Below are 19870 nucleotides of genomic sequence, written 5' to 3' on the forward strand. Positions count from 1 at the left end.
CAAGTGATTTATGTTACTGGGATAGATATAACCTGCAAAGTCTTATGATAACCAAGGTACAGCTACAGACCCTGAGAGGGGCCTCCTTAAACTGTGTCTTCACAGGAGAGTAAAAACAGCCTATTTCCCTCAGGGTGCCCTAAAGCACCGTTATAACTGAGCCTAGGAAGATAATTTCACCATCCAATAGACTGTGGTTTTCACAGACCACAGCAGATACATCAAGGACCTGCTTTTAATCTCTCCCTTCCAAAAGCTGACTGAACACTAGTTCTGTTATTTCCAAACAGCTGTCACTCTCATGTTATATAAATGCACCTTGCACTGAGCAGGCTGGAACAAACCTGAGCTCTGCTACCAAGGACTTCCAATGGATGCAGCAGGCACTCAGCACCCTCTGGCTACATGGCACGTGGCTGAGTGACAAATGTGGTGTCTCTGTCAATCAGGTGTCCTCTCATTCCTCAGTGGTGGATAGTGCTAGAGTTGTCATTTAATAATGATTTAGAATTCACTTCTTGTTTTACACCATCATGGGGAAAATTAGGTGAGCTCAGAGGCATGAGACAGTGGTGTGACTGATACAGAGGGTGTTCATTTAGACAGGCAGCTAGAGAGGAGTCTGGAGAAGTGAACATTCTTCTATTAGCAACACTTGGCATTCACTTCTCCAGATTTCACAGTAGATGAGGCCTCTGAGTGTGAGAAACTCTGGGGTTCAGGCACCTGCTTGAATCCAGTATGCCACAACACACTGCCCAGTAGTTTCCCTACCTCCCCCAGTATCCTGTATTCCCCTCCCAGATTTTCAGGGTCAGGCCTCCAGATTCTCAGAAATCCTCTGATGAAAGAGTCACCGAAACCAACCAACCAAAAAAAAAACACAAACCAAAACAACCATGGAAGAGAAACTGCCAAGAAACACCCTCCTAACCCTTTGTTTAAGGGGGAAGAAGGTTTCTCCTGAGGCAGCGAAATGTCCCTGCTCCAGGGCTGTGGCTGCTATACCCTGCCAGGCTTCACTCACAGAAGTGACATTCCAAGAACAGGGACAACACCAAAGTAGTCAGAGCAGTGGACATCCGAATTCCACTGGTCCCCAGGAACAGGTTTTCTTGCATAAGCAACAAACAGAGAAACCAGCATGAACTAGAAGTTAAGGTAATACAGAAAAATATGCCCTTACATGAGAAGAACTGGACAGTCCTGGAAACGTTCCAGTCCCTCATCACTCCATTACAGAGGGAAGGAACTACAACTCTGAGACACATCAAGGCTGCTCATAATGCACAGCTCAGGTCTGACCCAACAGTCTAACCCCAAAACACATTTAATACATATTTCTGCTCCTTCCAAGCAGCCTCAAAGGGAAATCTGTAAATTTAGCTTCTGCCTTCCCTGCTGGAGTCATCCCCCTCTCAGTACACAAATGTAGACTCCTTCCCAAGATGACCAGGCAAGACAAGGACTGGCTGCACCTGCTTTACTTCGCAGTAAAGCTAGAGCAAGCACACTGTCTCCACAAGAAATTCACAGTAGAATAGTTATAGTTAATGTACCCTAGTAACCCTGCAGCCAGAAACACTTTCGGCTTCTAGAAGACAGATTACAAAAGAATAGTTCTTCCTGTTTTACCTTCAGAACATGAATTAGTCTGCTGTGGTCAGACCAGACTTTAGATGCATCAATTCTGTTAACAAGACGCACCACAAACACTCACATCTCTTCTCCCCATCTTTGCACCAAATCAGATGGGGGATTCCAGCCCTGCCTCATAAAAGACTGGCTCTGCTCAGGCTACTGGCTTCTTCTCCAATGTCTCTAGGTACACACACACCTGTTCAGTACACTCTCATCCCCATACTGAGCAACACAGGTAGCTTTAAGGTAAAACAGAGAATCATAGAATAGTTAGGGTTGGAAAGGACCTTAAGATCACCTGCTTCCAACCCCCCTGCCATGGGCAGGGACACCTCACAGAAAGCTGAAAGGTTCCGCTTTCTGCCCAAGGTCATATTAAAGTGTCAAGCAATGAGTTTCCTATGGTGAAACACCTGTCACAGTCTATGCCAAATGGAAATTATTCTCACATGTCAAGATTTTAGGTGACTTTGCTTGATGAAGCCAAGCTCTTTCTAGAGTCTTCTTCCAGCCACTTCTTACCTTCAGATGTCAATATTGTTTGCTGCAGGGCAAACCTAAACCAAGCTTACCTCCCTTCATTAGAGGAAGTCTTGCCTGTTTTCCCATTTGTAAAAAAACAAAAAATCAGCCGAAGGATGATTTTTAGAACAAGGTTTTAAGACACCGGGTGAAAATGGGGAATATGGGGAAGAAATATTGCCATATTTTCTGCATATCAAGCTGGCTAAACTCCCAGCTGGTTTCTCATTCTTTCAAGTCCAGCCTCCACTGTGCAAAGAGAGGTGACCCAGCTGGGGGCTAACAAGTAGGAAACTTAAGAACTTGAAGAAGGCTTAGCTATGGAGAACACACATGTAGAGCAGAGGTGTTAATTACTCATCTTTCTACCCAGATCAACTGTGCACTGAAAGTTCTGCCTTAAACAGAAACAGTGCCTACTTTCCCTGTAGCACACAAGTGTCCCAACCTCCTCAGTGTGGAGGTTCCTACATGCCAGGAGCCATGAGCTCTGTAGGTGACAGCAGTCATTTCCCCAGCCCCAGTACAAGTTTGTACTCTTACAATCCAAACACCTGCAAAAGGGGAATGAGTTCTTTTTCTTCCACTGCCACTGCCCACCTTCTGTTGCCTTCTGTTATTACTACATATCTAAACCCGGGAAGGAACATATCAGCCAGCTCCACAAGCCACCTCCAGTGGTCAGATATGTTCCAAAGAATCCTTCAGAGGCTAGTGTCAAATCCCAGCATCCTACGTGCTCTTTCCCCCATCACTGCCAGTTAGTCAGACATCTAGACAGTAGGGCCATTTCTGGTGTGTTGACAGCTTTCCCCATCCAATTCATTCCAGAATCTGTTCACGATCATTACTTCATTCCCTTGCTTGCTTCATTCATGCTCTAGCTGCACTTGGCTGCAACTGAAGACTATTTATTTATGGCTGTTTAGAGGCAGTATTCCCACTACCTCCCTCAATGCTAGCCCATACTCCTACTCTACTCAACTGTAGCTGCATGGAGAAAGTTCACTCACTACAATGCAAGTGAAACATCTGCTTTGACAGTATCATCTTTGTCACCCTACAGCTGTGACACAGACATCTGTGAAACAACAGAGTGTAGCTGTACTGTGAACCAAGTACAACACAGATGTCATGCCTAACAACAGCATTAGCACAAGTTGCCTGCTCTTACTGAGCAGGGTCCTGGGCACACCTGGGTAAATTCAGCACCAGAGCAATCACCTGCTGCAGCAAGGACACCCCAACAGCAGAGCAGGGTCCTGCTTTGAAAGCATGGCATGAGAATAGCATTGTTGGATGGTACAAGCAACAGGAATTGCCATGATCTGGGAGATCCCAATTAGGCAAGCCCTGTCTCAGCCTCAGAGAGGTCTAGGAATGCAGGTAGTAACAGCATTTCCACCACTGGAAGAGATACAGTGCTTTGTGCAGCTCAGAAATGAGACAGAGTCCGGAAAGAAGGGAGGTTAAAGGTGGAAAGAGAGAAAGCCATAAGGACCCACTACCCCATGCAAGTATTTAGCCAACAACTTATATGGAGTAAAACAGAAGTGGAGGAAAGAACCTGTACTGTAAAACTCAAGCCTGGACAGAAATAACAAGACTTTAGGAGAGCCGCTCAGAGGTGAATTCAGACCCTGCAAAGCACATGCCTTGCAACTTTACTCAGCTGAATACTGTGCCAAGACACTGTGCCAGCCTGCACAGTGACTTACAGTGTTCAGCTCTTCCTGCTCAGGCACACACCTGTGAGCCAGCACTTCATGTGGCTTGCTCACACTTGCTGTGGCCTGTACAGACCAGCAGAAGGGAGTCACACATAAGGTCCCCATTCCCTGGATAAATTAAATGCTCGCCTGCAACCCCCACACACACTCATCTTTAACTCAGGTTATGGCAAACAAGGTATTAGATCCATGGTGACCATGCTTCACCAAGCCCAGTACAGTAGGGCCAAGTAATCAGTATGCTGTGGGGACTTCACACTTTGCTGATAGTCACGGAAAATTACAAGCAACAGAGGAAGAACAGCAGGTACTGTGAACACTACTTGCATCCCACTGTGCAAGTCCTCAACTTTTAGGGTAAGGTTTAGGGTAAGGTAGAACTGCTTTAGGGTAAGGTAGAACAACAGCCACAGCAAAGAAGAGTTTCAGTTGAATGGCCTAAACAACTGCAGGGCTGGTAGAGGGCATGTAAGCAGAGAAAGTCACAGCCCACTTTCCCTGTGAGGAAAGACAGGAAGGACAGGCCTGCTTTTGGCTTCTCCCACCACCAGGCAAGTTGCCATCACCAGGTTGCCAGAGCAGTAACCAGCCATATATGCGAGCCCCTAACACAGACAAGAACAGCTGCTGTGGGCAGCAGCAGTAGCTCAACATGGATGTTTCAGGCCTTCAGATACTAGCCAAAGGCTGCTGTAAGATAGCCCTCTTACATCCCTTCCATCACCACTCCACCAGCCTGGCTGTCCACTGATTTCAGGAATCTTCTACAAAGCATAAGAAGGGTGGATTTGCATTCACCTGCACTAGCAACTATATGCTTAATCTATCAGATGCTGAAACAGCAGAAAGAACACCCAAGTATCTTTAGAAGAGGGCATTAACAGCACAATGTTTTTTTTCCAAATAAGATTTTCCCCACTGCCACTTTTCAGCCCTTCTTGGTTGGTTGTCTTAATCCCCTCCCCTCTATGACTCTTAGCTTCCAGCTCTGCTGACCTCACAAGTCCTTCTCCCACCATTCTCACATCTTCACCAATTTCTCTCTCCTTACAGTCACCCTCCAAGACTATAGTCTTGCCAAAATGCAGAAGAAAAACACATTCTTGTTGTCAAGTCAGCCTGCCCTTTTCACATACAGCACACAGTTTTGTAAAACTCAAACCAACAAAGTCTAGCAGCCAACTCTCCCAGTATTACAGAAGTTGAAATTTTAGGCTCATTAGGAAATAGTGTATTTTAAATTCTATATAGATTCAAGAACACTGGAAACTACTTTAAAAAAATACTCAAAGGCAACACAAAAACATGAGTTTCATATAGCCTGGAAGCAATTCTGTCATTTAAGCTTTCTAGTAACATAACACAGCCTTTGAGTTAACATTTCATTTCAAAACACTTTAAAAACATATGATTGCTCTGTGACTGTTCTGCTCCTGTGAACATTTTCATTGGAAAAAGTCTGGATATGTATGCTCTCTGGTCAGTGCTCACTGATTCCCCAAAACAAAGGGCAAAACCCAACAGCATTAAAAGATGTTTCTGATTACACTACTAATAAGAAGCAGATATTTACTCCCTGCTGCACAATCCCCATGTGTTAGGTACTGCAAAACTCACCAGGACATTCTCTTCCAAACTTGCTTTGGAAGAACTTTTGCATCTTGACCATGCTCTCTACCAAGCTTGTACAATAGTTATTAAACAGGGAGAAAATGACACATAGTGGAATGGTTCTGTTGCAATTCATTGCAACTCTCATTCCTAAAACTTCCAGGTACTTTCCAGAAACATCCCCCCTCTCCATTTCCATCAGAGGCATGAAGACTGACAAGATACACCTCTGCTAAGGAAACTCCACAGGTAAGCATTACTCAGTTCTTAACTAAGCTTCACTTAGTCAGGAAAGAGAATTTTAGTTAGAATGATTATGCCCAGAAAGATATGGAAAGATGTGTTTCTTTTGAAGGCAGTATCCCATATCAAATCCATTTCCACCTAGAGAACAGCTACTTAGAACATTTTGTTCAAACTGAAAAATTTCCAGCCCTTTGATTACAAAGGCAACCTGCCAAGTGAGAGTATAAAATTAGCACGTTAGTGCAGCAGTGTCTTCCTTAGTCTGAAGACAGCTTCAGTGCCTCAACGGCACACCATAGTTTTATGGGGGTATAACTGAGCTAAGACTAACTAGATTCATTCTTTCCTACTCCAGAGGCTCAGAATCACTTGAACAGCAGTGAAATACAGATAGCAAGCCAAATTATGTCTACTGATGAAAGAGTAAGAACAGAGTAGCAGTAGGAGCATGAAGGCAACCCTAGCACACAAGGAGGATCCCGCTGCAGCAGCCAACAAGCACCACAGTGAGCAAGCAGCACCCAGCCATTCTAACCCTTCCTGCTGCAGGGTGCATTGCAGCACAGGTGTTTCCCACTGCGGCTCGCAAGCACCAAGGCAGCATTTCAAACCCTGGTTGTAGCTGCTGCTCACTCACATTTAATAATGCAAGCTATTTTTAAAACACATCATCAAGAAAAGGTTCAATACAACCTTTTTCTTCTATTTCTCATCTTTGATAAGCATTTCAGCAGGCATCTATCCAACTTAAGCAAGCTCTGGGTGAGCACCTGCTCCAAGCTTTGTCCCTGCTCTGGCAGCGTGAATTCAATCCACTGCCTTTATTTATATGAGCATTATAGTCACTGGAAAGGTTTCTCCTATCCATCTCTTTCAGAGACCCTATCGCATGTCCTCCCACCCCCTCCCTCAGCAGCCATGGAAATCATTTTGTGAGCAGAACCACTGCACCCAGTAGTTTCCTTCTCTTGAGCTGAAACAAAACGACAGACTGCTGCTGCTCTGGGCAACACAGCAGCGGCAGTGGAGTGAGTGATAATCAGGCAGGACAGCATTCCACCGAACTGAGCTGGAGATGGTTGGCTTCAAAAGGAGCCTGAAGTCTGCTCTCAGAGCCTCTTCGCAAGGGTTTGGGTAAGAAGACATGTAACAGTCCCTTTCCCAGCAAGTTTCACAGCAATAACAACTGCTTCCAAGTCTAATTTCCCTGACTCCTCATTTATTTGTTTTTATGATCTCTTAAAAATATTCTAATTAGGGGGACGTTATTTCTCCTCCATCATTCAAAATAACTTCAGCAGGATGGGTGCAGTAACATACCAAGTTGCCTAATGTAACTACTTGCACACATGCTTTAAACAGCTTAAGAATTTATAAAGGTCCTCTCAATATACGTCCATCCTTTGGAACCAGTAGCAGCCAGGCCCAGACTGTCATGCAAAACAAGTGCTGCCCATCTCTGCTCTGAACCAGCACATAGATATTCCTCAGCCACTAGCTACACCAGAGCAAACTGCAAGACCTCCCAGCTCACATCACCTTTGCTTCTGCTCCAATAAAAAGGTAATTTTTTCACCCAAATCTACAAATATACCCTTGACCCTTGCCAGTTTTCAGACTGTTGGCAGGGTGGCTGAATTCATGCCTGCCATGTTTGCACCACAAGGACAGCATCTGACCTGCATTTGAAAGACCGCTTGCTGTTTCACCTGAAACCGCCCAAGAAACAAAAGAAACTAATCCCATGCACTCATACTCCCAAGCAAATCGCTGGGGGGGGGTGCCATTTTAAGAACCAAACCAAGGACTAAAACCCCACCCAAGATACAGAAAGAGCTGGAGCACAATGCAGCAGTTTCCCAGAGAGCAAACCCACTTCTCAAAGCCAGTACACACAGGAGGAAACAATTTGCCAAGCAGCTCAGATCTTGGGCTGAAATCCAGAGGACAACTCTGAGAAATCTCCCCTCTGCCACCAAGTTCCCACCAGCAAGCCTCTCCCCCAAATTACTCAATACTCATATAAAGCCTAAGAGCAGAAGAGAGGTGATGAGAACTTCAGATGAGATCCAGCTGTACCCTCCCAGCTCCCCTCAGTACCACCCAGCAATGAGCCTAAGGCTGAGTCTGCAACAAAAAGAGAAAAAGCTCTTTGTGGCACTTGCCTCTCCTCATTGCATCAAGACTTGCTGCCTGCAGATTTGAGTCAGCCAGCAGCCCTGGGGTTTGCTTTATTCACGAAAGGGGTGAGGAGACCTCCCCTCCCTCCTCTCTGAATTCATAGGACAGGTTTCAGAGCTACCCCCCAGCCACTCAGGCACAGTGCCCAGCAGGCAGGGGCCAGCCCAGGCTCAGCCTGTCTCCACTGCGGGCCTGGATGCAGCACAGATCAACTTTCTCACACACCTATTTGCTCACAACAGCAACAGCACAGGGTAAAAGTGACACGACTGGCCAGAAACAGACGCTCTAGCAGGCTAAAGGTGGGAGAAGCATTTGCTTCTGTAAGAGCAAGTAGCACCTTGAGGCTTCCACAGGAGAAGCTGAGGCAGAAATTCTTCAGTGATGAAAAAAAGCCTGGAAGGAGCCTGAAAAGGCAAAACCATCACTGCTATTTAAATGCTTGAAAAGTAAGCAGGTATCGTATCCAGAGAGGCATGCAAGACATAAGACAGGTTAAGGGTAGAGTTCTGCTGTTTTCCCCCATTTCAGAGCAAAATCAGAACAAAGCAAAAGTCACAACCACATTCTTCCAGCACAAGAAGGAACTTGGGAGAACAATGGCACTGGTACCTCAGGCACAGAGAAGGTGGCTCTCCTGGAAGGACCAGGTACAGGAAAAAAGGGCCCATAGCATGAAGAAGAGCACAGAAATTAGAACAGGTCTATGTTAGTAAAAGGGTGGACAGATAGGATCTAGAAACTGTACACAAATTATAATGAAAGTGGGAGAACCACAAATAGCAACTTAAGGAAAAGGCAAAAAAAATCTGAGGCATATTAAAGGAAAACAATCTTACAGCTGACTACAAAAAGAGCTGACTGCAGAAACATTTGGGGCAAACCAAGCAAGCAGCTCTTCCTCCAGAAGTAGGCAACTTCTGGAAGGACGTGCAAGGACAACTGCAGCTTTTTAAGATAGTCAGAGGGGAAAGGGATAACAGTGAGCCAAGGTGGAAAAGAGAAAAACTACTTCAAACTAGTTGCTGTGGGAGGTTAAATTAGGTAAGAGTGTACTTTGCTAAGAAAGAAAAAGAGCAGGTGGTAACTGGGAGCATCTCTATAAATGGCCTTATTCCAACAGGAATGATAAGTTGTTGCACATCAAATACTTACAAAATAAAAAGATCCATTTAAACCAGTGGGCAGAGCATAACAAATTACTGCTGTGATACAGGAAGCCAACAGCTGCAGGGGCAAAAGCATGCTAGAGCTCAGCCTCCAAGACACACTCGAGATCCATCCTTTCCTTAAAGTTTGGGTCTCCAGTCCCCTTCAGGCCCCTACAATTTGCCACACATCCTTTCTCAGGCATTACCAACAAAAATAACATTAGGGAATGAGCCACCCTTATTTCTTTAACAAGAAGTGCCAAAACGTGAGCTTGGGACACAGCAACTTATCCACAAAAGATTGCCCAAGTTAAAAGGTCTCCAGCTCATCCAGCACATACCAGCATCTATGCTAACAGTTTGCAAGGCAGTGCAAGTTTTGAAGGTGTTTACCTTCTCTTAGTCATAATTTTAAGTTTTTACAGCCAGAGTTTAGAAGTGATCTTGTGATATTTTAAGCCTGTGACCTTTGTTTAGAGTGTATGTCACTTTCAGCAGTATCTATTTTAATGCAGGATACAATTTTTAAACTATATGAGCAGTGCAACAGTTTTGCACTGGGTATCACACCACTTTACTTCACAGCACTTTACGTAAGGGCTACCTCAAAACCTACCTGCTGAAACTCCCGCTCACCCAGCCACCGTGTACTCATTATTCAGGTGTATAAGAGGGCTTTCCCCCAAAACTGGCTGGTAAATGGGGACCCACTGAGGGCTGGTTTTATTCTACCAGCTTAAATACCCAGAATTTGGGGTGAGCAGAGTTGTCTTCCCTTATGGAAGATGCAGAATATCAGAACAGGGGGTTTCGTTGTTGTTGTTAAGACTACTTAATCCACACATTGTGAGCTGGGTCTGCCTAGCAACAAGTTAGGAGTTTTAAACTTGTATCATCCTACTTGTGTTCCCATGGCTACTGTCATGAACAGTGTGGTGGCAGCTGCACAAATCAGCACAAGGGTCCCAGGAGGGACATCTTAAAGATTCCCAGACAGAAAACAATACTGAGAAAGTACAAATGCTACACCTGGTATGCCTGCCTGCCTTTACAGCCCTTTACATTGAAAGCACCCAGAGCAGCCTCCTCCTAGGGATGGAAGGATGTTAGCCAGGGGACTAGACATGCAGACTGGTATCCACAGGTCATTTAGACTGTTAAGAACAAAAAAAATGCTTGAATTACAGATGTGGCACTTTTAGCTTCTCACACAGCTGTCAGCAACCTAAGTGCAGAACTATATACACAACACCAGCCAACAGCACCTGCTACATGGGGCAGCAAGCTCTCAACATAGGGTGGGGTGGAGGCAAAAAAATCCTCCACTATCCCCACTCACACATGGCCAAAACTCAAACCAGCATTACAGATAGTAACAGGGAAATGTGCTTAGATCCCCAAAGAAGGTATGAAGTCAGAGAAAGAGGAAAAAACTCCGCATTACAATGCAAGCTGCAAGTAAAGAATTGCTTCAAAAGCAATGCTGTTATGTAAACCAGGCTTCCCAGGTCCTGTGGCTTCAGTTCTTTAAGAGGGGATGACATTTCCTATTCAGAAGAGGTTTTTCTTCACCTTTATCCAGCCCCATTCTTCCCTGTGGAACTAGAATCTCTCTGTGCCCTCTCCAAGGACTAGTTAAGAGGGGAGGGCAGGCATTGTGCCCCTGCATGCAAGTCTTCTTTATATGTATTCCCTAGGGATTTCTGAATCCAGAAGCCACAACTATGATTACACATTTGGTATACTTTCACACTACAATTGTAAAGTCTAAAATGACACCAATTCAAGGTCATGTACACTAATAATTATTTCCAATACCCAACTTTCAAACCAAAGTCTCTATATAAACTAACCCCCAACTTGATAAGACATCTAGTAATCTAAAAGTACACACACATGTTATCATAACAGGTTATCACAGATACCTACAAACAGCAGAACTGCCATATAGAAAACCATGTGATTAGACTCCTCTCATTAGACAATTGCACTACAAAAGCAAGCCACTGGCACACTCAGATTATTACTTGTGAGAACCATCCAGGTGAAGAGCACAGAGATAAGGGGGATAGCAAGGAAGACAAAATAACTTAAAGGACCAGACCTCAAGTCTTATCCCCCTGCCTCTAATGGGAGAGAGGAATATTTTTCTAGAGATACACCTAGTTACACACACACATGAAGTACATGAGACTCTGCATATGTCCCCTAAAGGTACCTGCATGATAGAATAGGGCTGAAGGGGGAAGCACAGACTAGAATTTCCTCCCCAAGAGGGGATTTTTGCAATTTTATCACATTGCTGCAGCCTCCTCCCCTCAGAGAGGCAACATTTACCAATACTTCCTTTATGAAGTTCAAAGCTGCTGCACAGAGATGAAATTTTAAAGATATTTGGAAAGGTAGGTTAACCTCACTTGGTCCATCTCAAAATCTTACATGAGAAGCAAATTCACTGAGTTTTACCTACAATACTTAAAGGCAGTTTCATCACAACCCATTTTGTTTAAATACGGTGAGGGAAGAACAAAAGCAGCCAGATTCTAGAATATTCTGAAGAAACTTTCACTGTCTTCACTAAGGCTGAGCACTTTCAAAAGCACAAAGTCATCAAAATTTCATATGGAACTACAAATTAAAAGCTTGTAAAGTTAAAAAAAAAAAAAAAGACATACCTAATCTAACATTCCTTACAAAAGGATTTCTGAAGACCACATTTAGGTTGAAATCAACTTTGTGTTTTCAAGAGCTGAATTTCAAACTGCTCTCTCAAGTCTAAACACTTAAAAATGTGGGGTTGCTCATTTTGTTCTACTGTCAAGTCAAAGCCTCAAAAGACAAGGTTGCCTAGCTCAGAAAGAAGTACAGACAGGGAGCATGCTCTAATTACCTCAAGGTTTTCTTTTTGGTTTTGTCTCTAGACTCAATCAGCCACTAGTCACCATGTTCCTATCCTACCTAACAAGTGGAATGGGTAAGGCAAGCCTTGACCACAATCAATTGTTATATCTGAGGGAAGTAGGGACTAGCACTAACCACAAGTTTCTGAGGAGCCAGTTACTTCAGATTTACGTATCTGGCACATTATTAAAAAGTATATTCAGAGTTACACCACAGTTAAAAAAATACATACATACATCCAACAAAGCACTGTCATTTATACTACTCTGAAGGTACGTGACAGGACTAGAGCCCACTATAAGCCGCATTATACAGTGTGCCTTGATCACAGAGGCAAAGATTTCCGAACTAATTATAATGACTAATCACAGGAAGCTCTAAGCCTTCACTTGGCCAAGTCACAGACCTAACTAGGGCTGAAAACAAGAGTTTTAAGAGCAACTCATTAAGCAGCAGGAACCAGCTATGAAGAACAAAGCAGTCACTCTACCTAGTATTAATTCCAAGCCAGCCATTAATACATTTGTCAGTACATGAGACAACTATTACCTCCACATACAAACACTGCATGTGCCAGGCAGGGAAGGAAGCCACAGACTTTGGCTGCATTGAGACCTGTTTACTACACCATTAAGGTTTGAGAAGGATGTTCTTGGTACTATCTGAATAACAAGAAAGCTCCAGAGTCATGCTTTGGCATAAGGTGGATCGAGAGCTCAGCTCACCACTAGCAACCAATCTACACTTTTTCACAGAGTGAGCAAACAGACCAGATGAAAGCTAACTATTGAGCCACACAGACTTAAAAAGTCTCCCTCGGGCGAGCAGCCCAGCAGCAAGAAAGGTATGGCAAAAAAAATCAACAGCTGTACTGCTGCTGAAGTGCCGAAGATATGGATAATAAAAGTCCCCAGCTTGAGCACTACTCCTTTTTCTCCATAGTGGATTTAAAAAACAAAAGGGTAAGCTAAAGTGTCAGCATCTACAAGTCAGCTTCATTCTCCTCATGTAGCAGTGGGACCGCATCCTCTCCTGCCATGGTGATTGGACAGGGCAGTACTACAGTAGTGATGGGACGATACAGACACTCATACGGCAGAGTTGCCAACACAGCACAAGTGAGGAGGTGGCAGGAGTCATCTCCCCCTTCCCCAGGACTACTGGGGAGCAGCTTGACCTTTAGAACCCCCTTCAACTGTACCAAAAAGCCCATGGAGTCAAGACAGCCAAAAAAAAAAAAAAAAAAAAAAAAAAAAATCAAGGTTTCAGCAACAGCTTTTGGTGGAGCACCTGTTGAGCACCTTCTCATTGGCTCCACAGCACACCATATGCAGGGAAGACACTTGTAGAAGAACAGGGGCAAGATAGCCCATGAGAGAGAAAGGGGCTGAGCAGACTCAACTAGGGAGAAAAGCTTCTCTTTTCCCACCAGAGTTTAAGGGAAAGCCGACAGGACCTAAATTTTCTACCACCTAATAAGAAAAACACACTCTTGTTGGAATGATGCACATCTCCTCAGACCACAGTAAAAGGCCTGAGGCATGCTTGGTTTATCAAGATACTAGGCAGTCTCTGTCAGCCCAAACCGATTGGGCACTAGCAGATTATGGTTTGATATTTCTGATTACATCAAACATCCTCATAACTCTCCAGTAACTTTTCCAAAGAGACTGTCGCACTAAGGGCATTTAAGGCAAAGTCATGTGAGGAGATGTACCAGTATTTCCAGTTTCAGTTCAGTGTTGACTTCTACACTTGCTTAGATGGAGATCCCAAAGTTTCATCTTAAGAGCACTTTTTTCCCCCCCATCCACTTTCTGTTGAGTCTGTTCATCTAAACACCATTTTCTCTTACAGTCATTGGGTATTTAAGACTATTTGCAAACTATAAGGACTGTTAGGAGGAGCACTATTTGCAAACAAAGAAACAGAACAAGCTGGTCTGGAGCTGGACTTGCCAAGTGTAGGACATGAGGCAACTTTTAGCCATCTTGGTCCCTACTGTGTAGGCCAATAGGCACTTCTGCAGAGAACCCTGCAAACTAGATGAAGATGCAACCTAATGAAATATGGCCTTTATAGCCAACTATAGATATAGCTACATCTCCTTTAGAAATGTAGCTATATTTCCTTTTGAAATATAGCTATTCCAGGGGAATCAGCCATCATGGGGCTGGCCTATTATTACACTTTCACCTTTGATCCTAAATAGCCAGGGAGCAGGCAAATTTTAACAGCCAGAAGTGATGGATGGATACACCAGCTCCCTCCCCTAGGACCCGACCATGCCATCACTTTCCTATCAGGCATTTCAGATTAAAGACAGCAGAGACTGGGGTGGTTTGTTTTCGGTTGGAAGGGTAAGAGAGAGGAAGAGGAGGCTGTGCTTTTTGTTCTCGGGAGGGGGGGGGATATGGATGGGGTGAGGGGTGTTCTTTTATTTGGGGGGTGTGGGTGTTTGTTGTCTTTTGGTTGCTTGGGTTCTTTTACCCTTCTTAAGACACTACTACACTGACAAGAGTTTTTGAATACATTAAAAAGGTTTAGGGTTGTTTGTTTGTTTTCACTTTAATTTTTGATAACACTGAAACAACACAGCCTTGGCCATGAAAGCAGGCCAGAAAATACACAAAGTGTTTGGGCAGAAGCACAGGGGGCACAGCAATGTGGACCAGAGAAAGGGCTCCTCAAAGATTGGGGACATTCTGGCAGTGAGCATCATCCAGTAAGCTTTTCTGCACCTAGAGGTGAAAGCACTAGAGTATTTCTTTCCACCGCTTTTACTTTACCTGTTACAGTACAGAAACAACAAACTTGAGAGCAGCACAGCCACCAAGGGACTGACACATATATCCCAACTTCAGATCTCTCCAACACAACACTATTGAGTCAAACCAGCTTTTGCTCATCTGTTTCCACTGGAAATAGCTCCAGAAGCTGCTTTCCAAAGATGGCCAACACAGCTGATGTCCAGAGGTACAAGATGCAGGTTGTATTTTTACTACCATCACAACAAATGAGGGAAAACTGAAGTTGTAGTGCTGCAATCAGAAAGAAAAGCTCATCTGCCTTCAATACCTGTCAAAATTAGGAGAGGCTGATCTCTTCGGAGAGTTACTCAAACTTACGGAAGCTTTAATCTTTACTTAAATTCACTGGCTGTGTTAAAGTGCTCACTAATGCTCTCTTTCAATGTTCCAGTAGCATAAATTAATAAGCAACAAGTAAAATGGTCAAGTACAATACCAGTGCTTCCCCATATTAAAGATTTTTATTTAGTTTTAGGATATGCAATGTTTCCTTCCACTGAGTTTTTACATTATCAGTACATGTGGGTTTCACTTGTATGGATTAAAAGAACCATAATAGTTCTCCCTCTTCAAAACATCTCAGACCAAGAACTCGCAAGAAATGCTGACCTACTGATAGCAACCTTTGTTTAATGCACAGAATTTTAAGCTGGCAAATATTTGACTTTGAGCTCTAATAAGAGAAGATATAGGAGAGACAAGAGCAATTTTTCACATCACATCTGTGAAGTCATGGCCAAGCAGTAAAACACAGCTGAAGCACAAGTTTTACCAACTCTAGTGTGCTTTGACATGAGATTCTCAGCTCCAGAAGTTTTTTTGCCTGTTCTTCTCCCTAGCTGAATCGGCTTGTCTAATAAACAAAAAAAGCAAGAGCCTTGCCTTTACTGTATAACTGTTCTCATTATACAAATAATAACAGAGGTGTCAGTTTCTGAGAATAAAAAAGTGGGATAAATGCAGTAAGAACTTACTCTCCCAAAGTAAGGGGAGATTAGGATAAGTGAGAAAGATACCAGTACTAACAGGACACAGAATACGCCTTGATATCATAAAGAGATTTACTAAGGGAGCTGCAAGTACAGACCACCTCCCACAGAAGATTCCAGCCATGAGTATTTTTACAAAGAATCACATCAGACCCTTCCTTGGCCACTGCCACAAAAAGCTTTAGCCACAAGAAGTATTAAAAACTTGCACTAAAATATTTTAATCTGGAATGAGAACTTGTTATTTTCTGGTTTTAAGGATGAAGCAAAACCCCGAATTATTTTCCTCATACTCAGCTCAAAAAGGGAGAGACAAGCACTCTCTATCCTCCTCCATGATAACTAAAAAGTGCTGAGGCCTCTTCCCTCACAAAACCTAGGCAATCATTGAGGAGACACTCTCTTCACTTTCAGGCCATACAATATGCTACTTTTTCACTCTTCTCTGGGTATTTAATTCACAAAACCCAGACCAACACCCCACCACGGCCTTATTCTATCTCTCTTTTCTCCCATAGTCTCACAGAATAGGATTTCAGAAAAAGCTTTCCTGATTTTATTGCTCTTTGCTACAGTTTCACATGTGGCTGAGAAGTGAAACAAAATAAAATGCTTTCTCTGCTCCTCTGCATGGGGACAGAGGAACACACACATCAGAATCAGCCAAACTCAAGGTACAACTGAACAGTAAGTCAAAAGAAAAAAAAAAAAGAAATACACATAAGGCCTAGTTTGTGCCATTTTTCCCCTCAGACTCAGCTAAAGCATTATGAGCCCTCTGCATTTTACCAGCCAGCTAATCTGAAGGTGAAAGCCTCCACAACTTGACACCAAAGAACCTCCAAGTTTTAGGATCCTTCGGTCAAACAGTCCCCAAAATCTCTACTGAGAAACAGACAATGCGTGCTCTGATAACACTATTCCATTGATTTAACTTTGAAACTCTACCAGTGAGACAAGACAATTCAACAGTTTCAGTCAAAATGTCTTACTGCAGCTTATTTAATGTTTTCTTTCTTATACAGAGAAACAAAAGAGGCATACCAAATAAACACAAAATGGCTATTTAGCCTTCAGGACCCAGAAGAGATCGCAAAATTCAGGGAATAAAGTTGCACTGCAAAATTATTTCTGGGTAATCCCACAGGCCAGAAAACAACTCTTCAATCGACAAGCAGACAAAAGTTCACCTCAAACTTGTTAACTCAAAAGGGGAGAGGGGGGGAGGAGGAGAGAATAGAGAGATCAGTAAAGGAGGACCCGATGCCCACTCAGGTCATCAGAAAATTGATCACTTACATAGTGCGCGTCTACTAAAAGCTCACTGTATTACACTGTGTACTCAGACAGGAGTGCCTGCTGATGCTGTGTTAGGCTATTACTCAGAAAAAAAAAATTGCTTCTCCACATCACACACTTCCCCTCCCTTCCACACAGCACAGAAAGCAATCACCTTTGCATAGGTCATGTCTCTAAGTATGAGCCAGAATGTCTCTTAAGTTAGAGCCAGAACAATGTTAGAGCACAGAACTGTGAGGAAGGGGTACACAGTATTTCCAGCCCCCCCCATACTACGTTAGAGAAATAAATTGCACAAAAACAGCATAATTCACAGGGGTGATTGAAAAGCCCAAGTATTGTTGTGATACCTGGCTAATAGCCAATGTCATGCACATTGTGTCTTATAGAAATGTGTTTGACCTACAGACTGAACAACAGTGTCAACTGCTGCCTAATTAACAGCTCCCTCTCTCTTCCCCCCCCCACCCCCACTTTTTCTCCTCCTCTTTCCCCTCCCCCCTTCCTCCTCCTGGTCAACCAAGAAATGGAGTTCCCATGTGCCAAGACCTTGGATATGATTTTATCAAGAAAATTAAGAGGGGAAGGAATGGGGAAAAATGATTCCACAAATAAATATAAATAATATTGAACTTAAAAAAAAAAAAAAAACAAAAACAACCTCTTCATCCTCCCCCCACCCCATTATTACATTTAATAATACAAAAAGGAATCCAACATATTAGCGTGGAGTCTGAGGATGATCCACAAGAAACGTTTTTCCTGAATCTGCACAATAGTAACTCTCAGGATCATTCAATAAGGAGACACCGTGGCGTTCCACACCATTCTTTTTGTTTTAAGGCAAGAGGTGCGGACGATTCAATTAAGTTTGGGCTGGGCAAAGGGACAACTCCAAACGCTAGGATCTCCAGACAGGAGGAGGGTTTCATCTAGCTTCAACCTCCACTTACAAAGGAACAATACGGGGGGGGGGGGGGAAATTTGCTTAGATTTCAAACTAAGGAGGTCAACAGCCTGCCTTTCTATACACCCGAGATACATCAGTACTAACATGCTTCCAGCACCTGCCTTTCAGCACAGCCCCAATTCCTTTGTTTGCTCAAAATTTGCTTCCATACCACTTTAAATTAGCTTACAAAGAGCCGCAGCAGAATAGCTGGAATGTGAAACATTTTTTTTTGAGGGGGGAGGCGAGCAGCTTCTTAGGAAGAGAAAAATTTTAAATACAGACCCAAGTCGCTTCTAAACACCTCCGAAAATAAAATACATTTACAACTTATTGTCTTCTAGTTCCGGCACTGCCACCGAGCCCACGGACACACGAGTCCAGGAGAGGGTAAAATTAGAAAAGAAAGAAAGAAAAAACCCACCCAACTGCCATCTCCTGCCTCCCCTCCTGCAAGCTTCCCTGTTCCTCCCTGCCTGCAAAGCGCCCTCTGGAAAGCATCGAGACTTCTTTTATCAACGCTGGGGGGGGGGGGGGGGGGGGCGATGAGAAAGGGGGGGGTCCTTGTTCTTGCTCTGGGTGTTTGGGACTGCAACTGGGGAGGATTATTTTTGGACACACACCCCCTCCCCAATAAGCGGAGCCCCACACACACACCCCGAGGCTCCGCTCATTGGGGGGAGGGGGTCCAAAGCAATGGATGGAGGGGAGTCTCCCCCCCCCCCCCCCCTCTTAAAAAAATTAATGAAGACTTACCAGGGTCGAAATCGGGGACCACCGCCTGGTACTGCGGCCCGACCCTCATACCGCCGCCGGCTGGGGGAAGCAGAGGGAGAAGCGTTACCCGCGTGGGCCCGCCCGGCCCCTGCCCCCCCCTCCTCCCCGGTTACTGTACACCGCCGCCCCCCCGCTTCTCACCGTGCTCCTCATCGCTGGAAGACCCCGAGCTGCCCTCCTCCCAGGAGTTGCCGCTGCTGTTGCCGTTGGGGGCGGCCGATAAACTTTTGCTACCACCGTTGTTGTTATTATTCGCGCCGGCGGCGTTGTGGTTCCTGCCCCGCCGTTTCCCCGAGACCTCCGGGCCCTTCTCGATCATGGCTGGCATTTAGGGGAGGAAAGGGGAGGGGGGGGGAAGGGTGTTGGGGTGTGGAGAAAAAGGAACAGGGGGAGATCAGAGTTTAAAAACTGCGGGGGAGGGAAGGGGGGCCTGTGGGAGGCGCCGAGGGCGGGCAGGAGCCGGGGCGGGCCGGGCCGGTGTGCGGCGGCAGCAGCGCGGCTACATCCCCCACTGCGATCGCCCCGAACTTTAAGGCTCATCCCAGCCCTGCGCTGGGACTCCGTTCAACCTGCGCTGCTGCCTGCGACCAGCCCCACCTCCCCCTGCTCTTGCCCCTGCCCATTGGCTAAACCTACATTTTGGGAGGCGAGCCCGCCTGCCCATTGGACGGCGCCTCCTGCCCATCGTGGCGGCCTGGCGCTTCCGTTTGCTGGGTTAGGTGGAGGCGTATCGCTGGGCCGTACGTGTGAGGGCTCCGTGATGTCTCCGCCCAGCGATACCTCTTCTTAGAGAGCTGCCGCTTAGCGGAGGGGGATAGAGACGAGTTCGTATGCCGCTGCCGGAGCGGCGGTCCGCGGTTTATTCCCGGCTCGTTTCGACTCGCCGGGTGGGCGGCAGCGGGGTTCGCCGCCCCACTGTGAAGTCAGCCCCGAGAGGGTATCGAGGGACTACTTTCGCCTCTTACCTTCCCCCTCCCCCCAGGCGGAAGGTTACGGCGTGGTTTGAATGTGTTCTATACAAAGCCGTTGTTGCCGGGGGGCTGTTGTTAGGGGCATCGGTCCG

The 19870-nt window shown here is 45.0% G+C and overlaps 1 protein-coding gene across 1 annotated transcript in view; it reads right to left on the bottom strand.

Annotated features, from left to right (window-relative positions):
- Positions 1-19171, bottom strand: part of RCOR1 (REST corepressor 1) — an 83943-nt gene extending 64772 nt beyond the window's left edge. The window contains exons 1-2 of the mRNA XM_034061881.1: positions 18949-19171; positions 18787-18846 (exon numbers count right to left, since the gene is read on the bottom strand). Of these exons, the coding sequence (XP_033917772.1) occupies positions 18787-18846; positions 18949-19135 (247 nt within the window). The 5' untranslated portion in view covers positions 19136-19171. The remainder of the gene's footprint in view (positions 1-18786; positions 18847-18948) is intronic.
- Positions 19172-19870: the final 699 nt, after the last annotated feature.

This window comes from Melopsittacus undulatus, chromosome 4 (genome assembly GCF_012275295.1).
Source record: "Melopsittacus undulatus isolate bMelUnd1 chromosome 4, bMelUnd1.mat.Z, whole genome shotgun sequence".
Taxonomy (NCBI): Eukaryota; Metazoa; Chordata; class Aves; order Psittaciformes; family Psittaculidae; genus Melopsittacus; species Melopsittacus undulatus.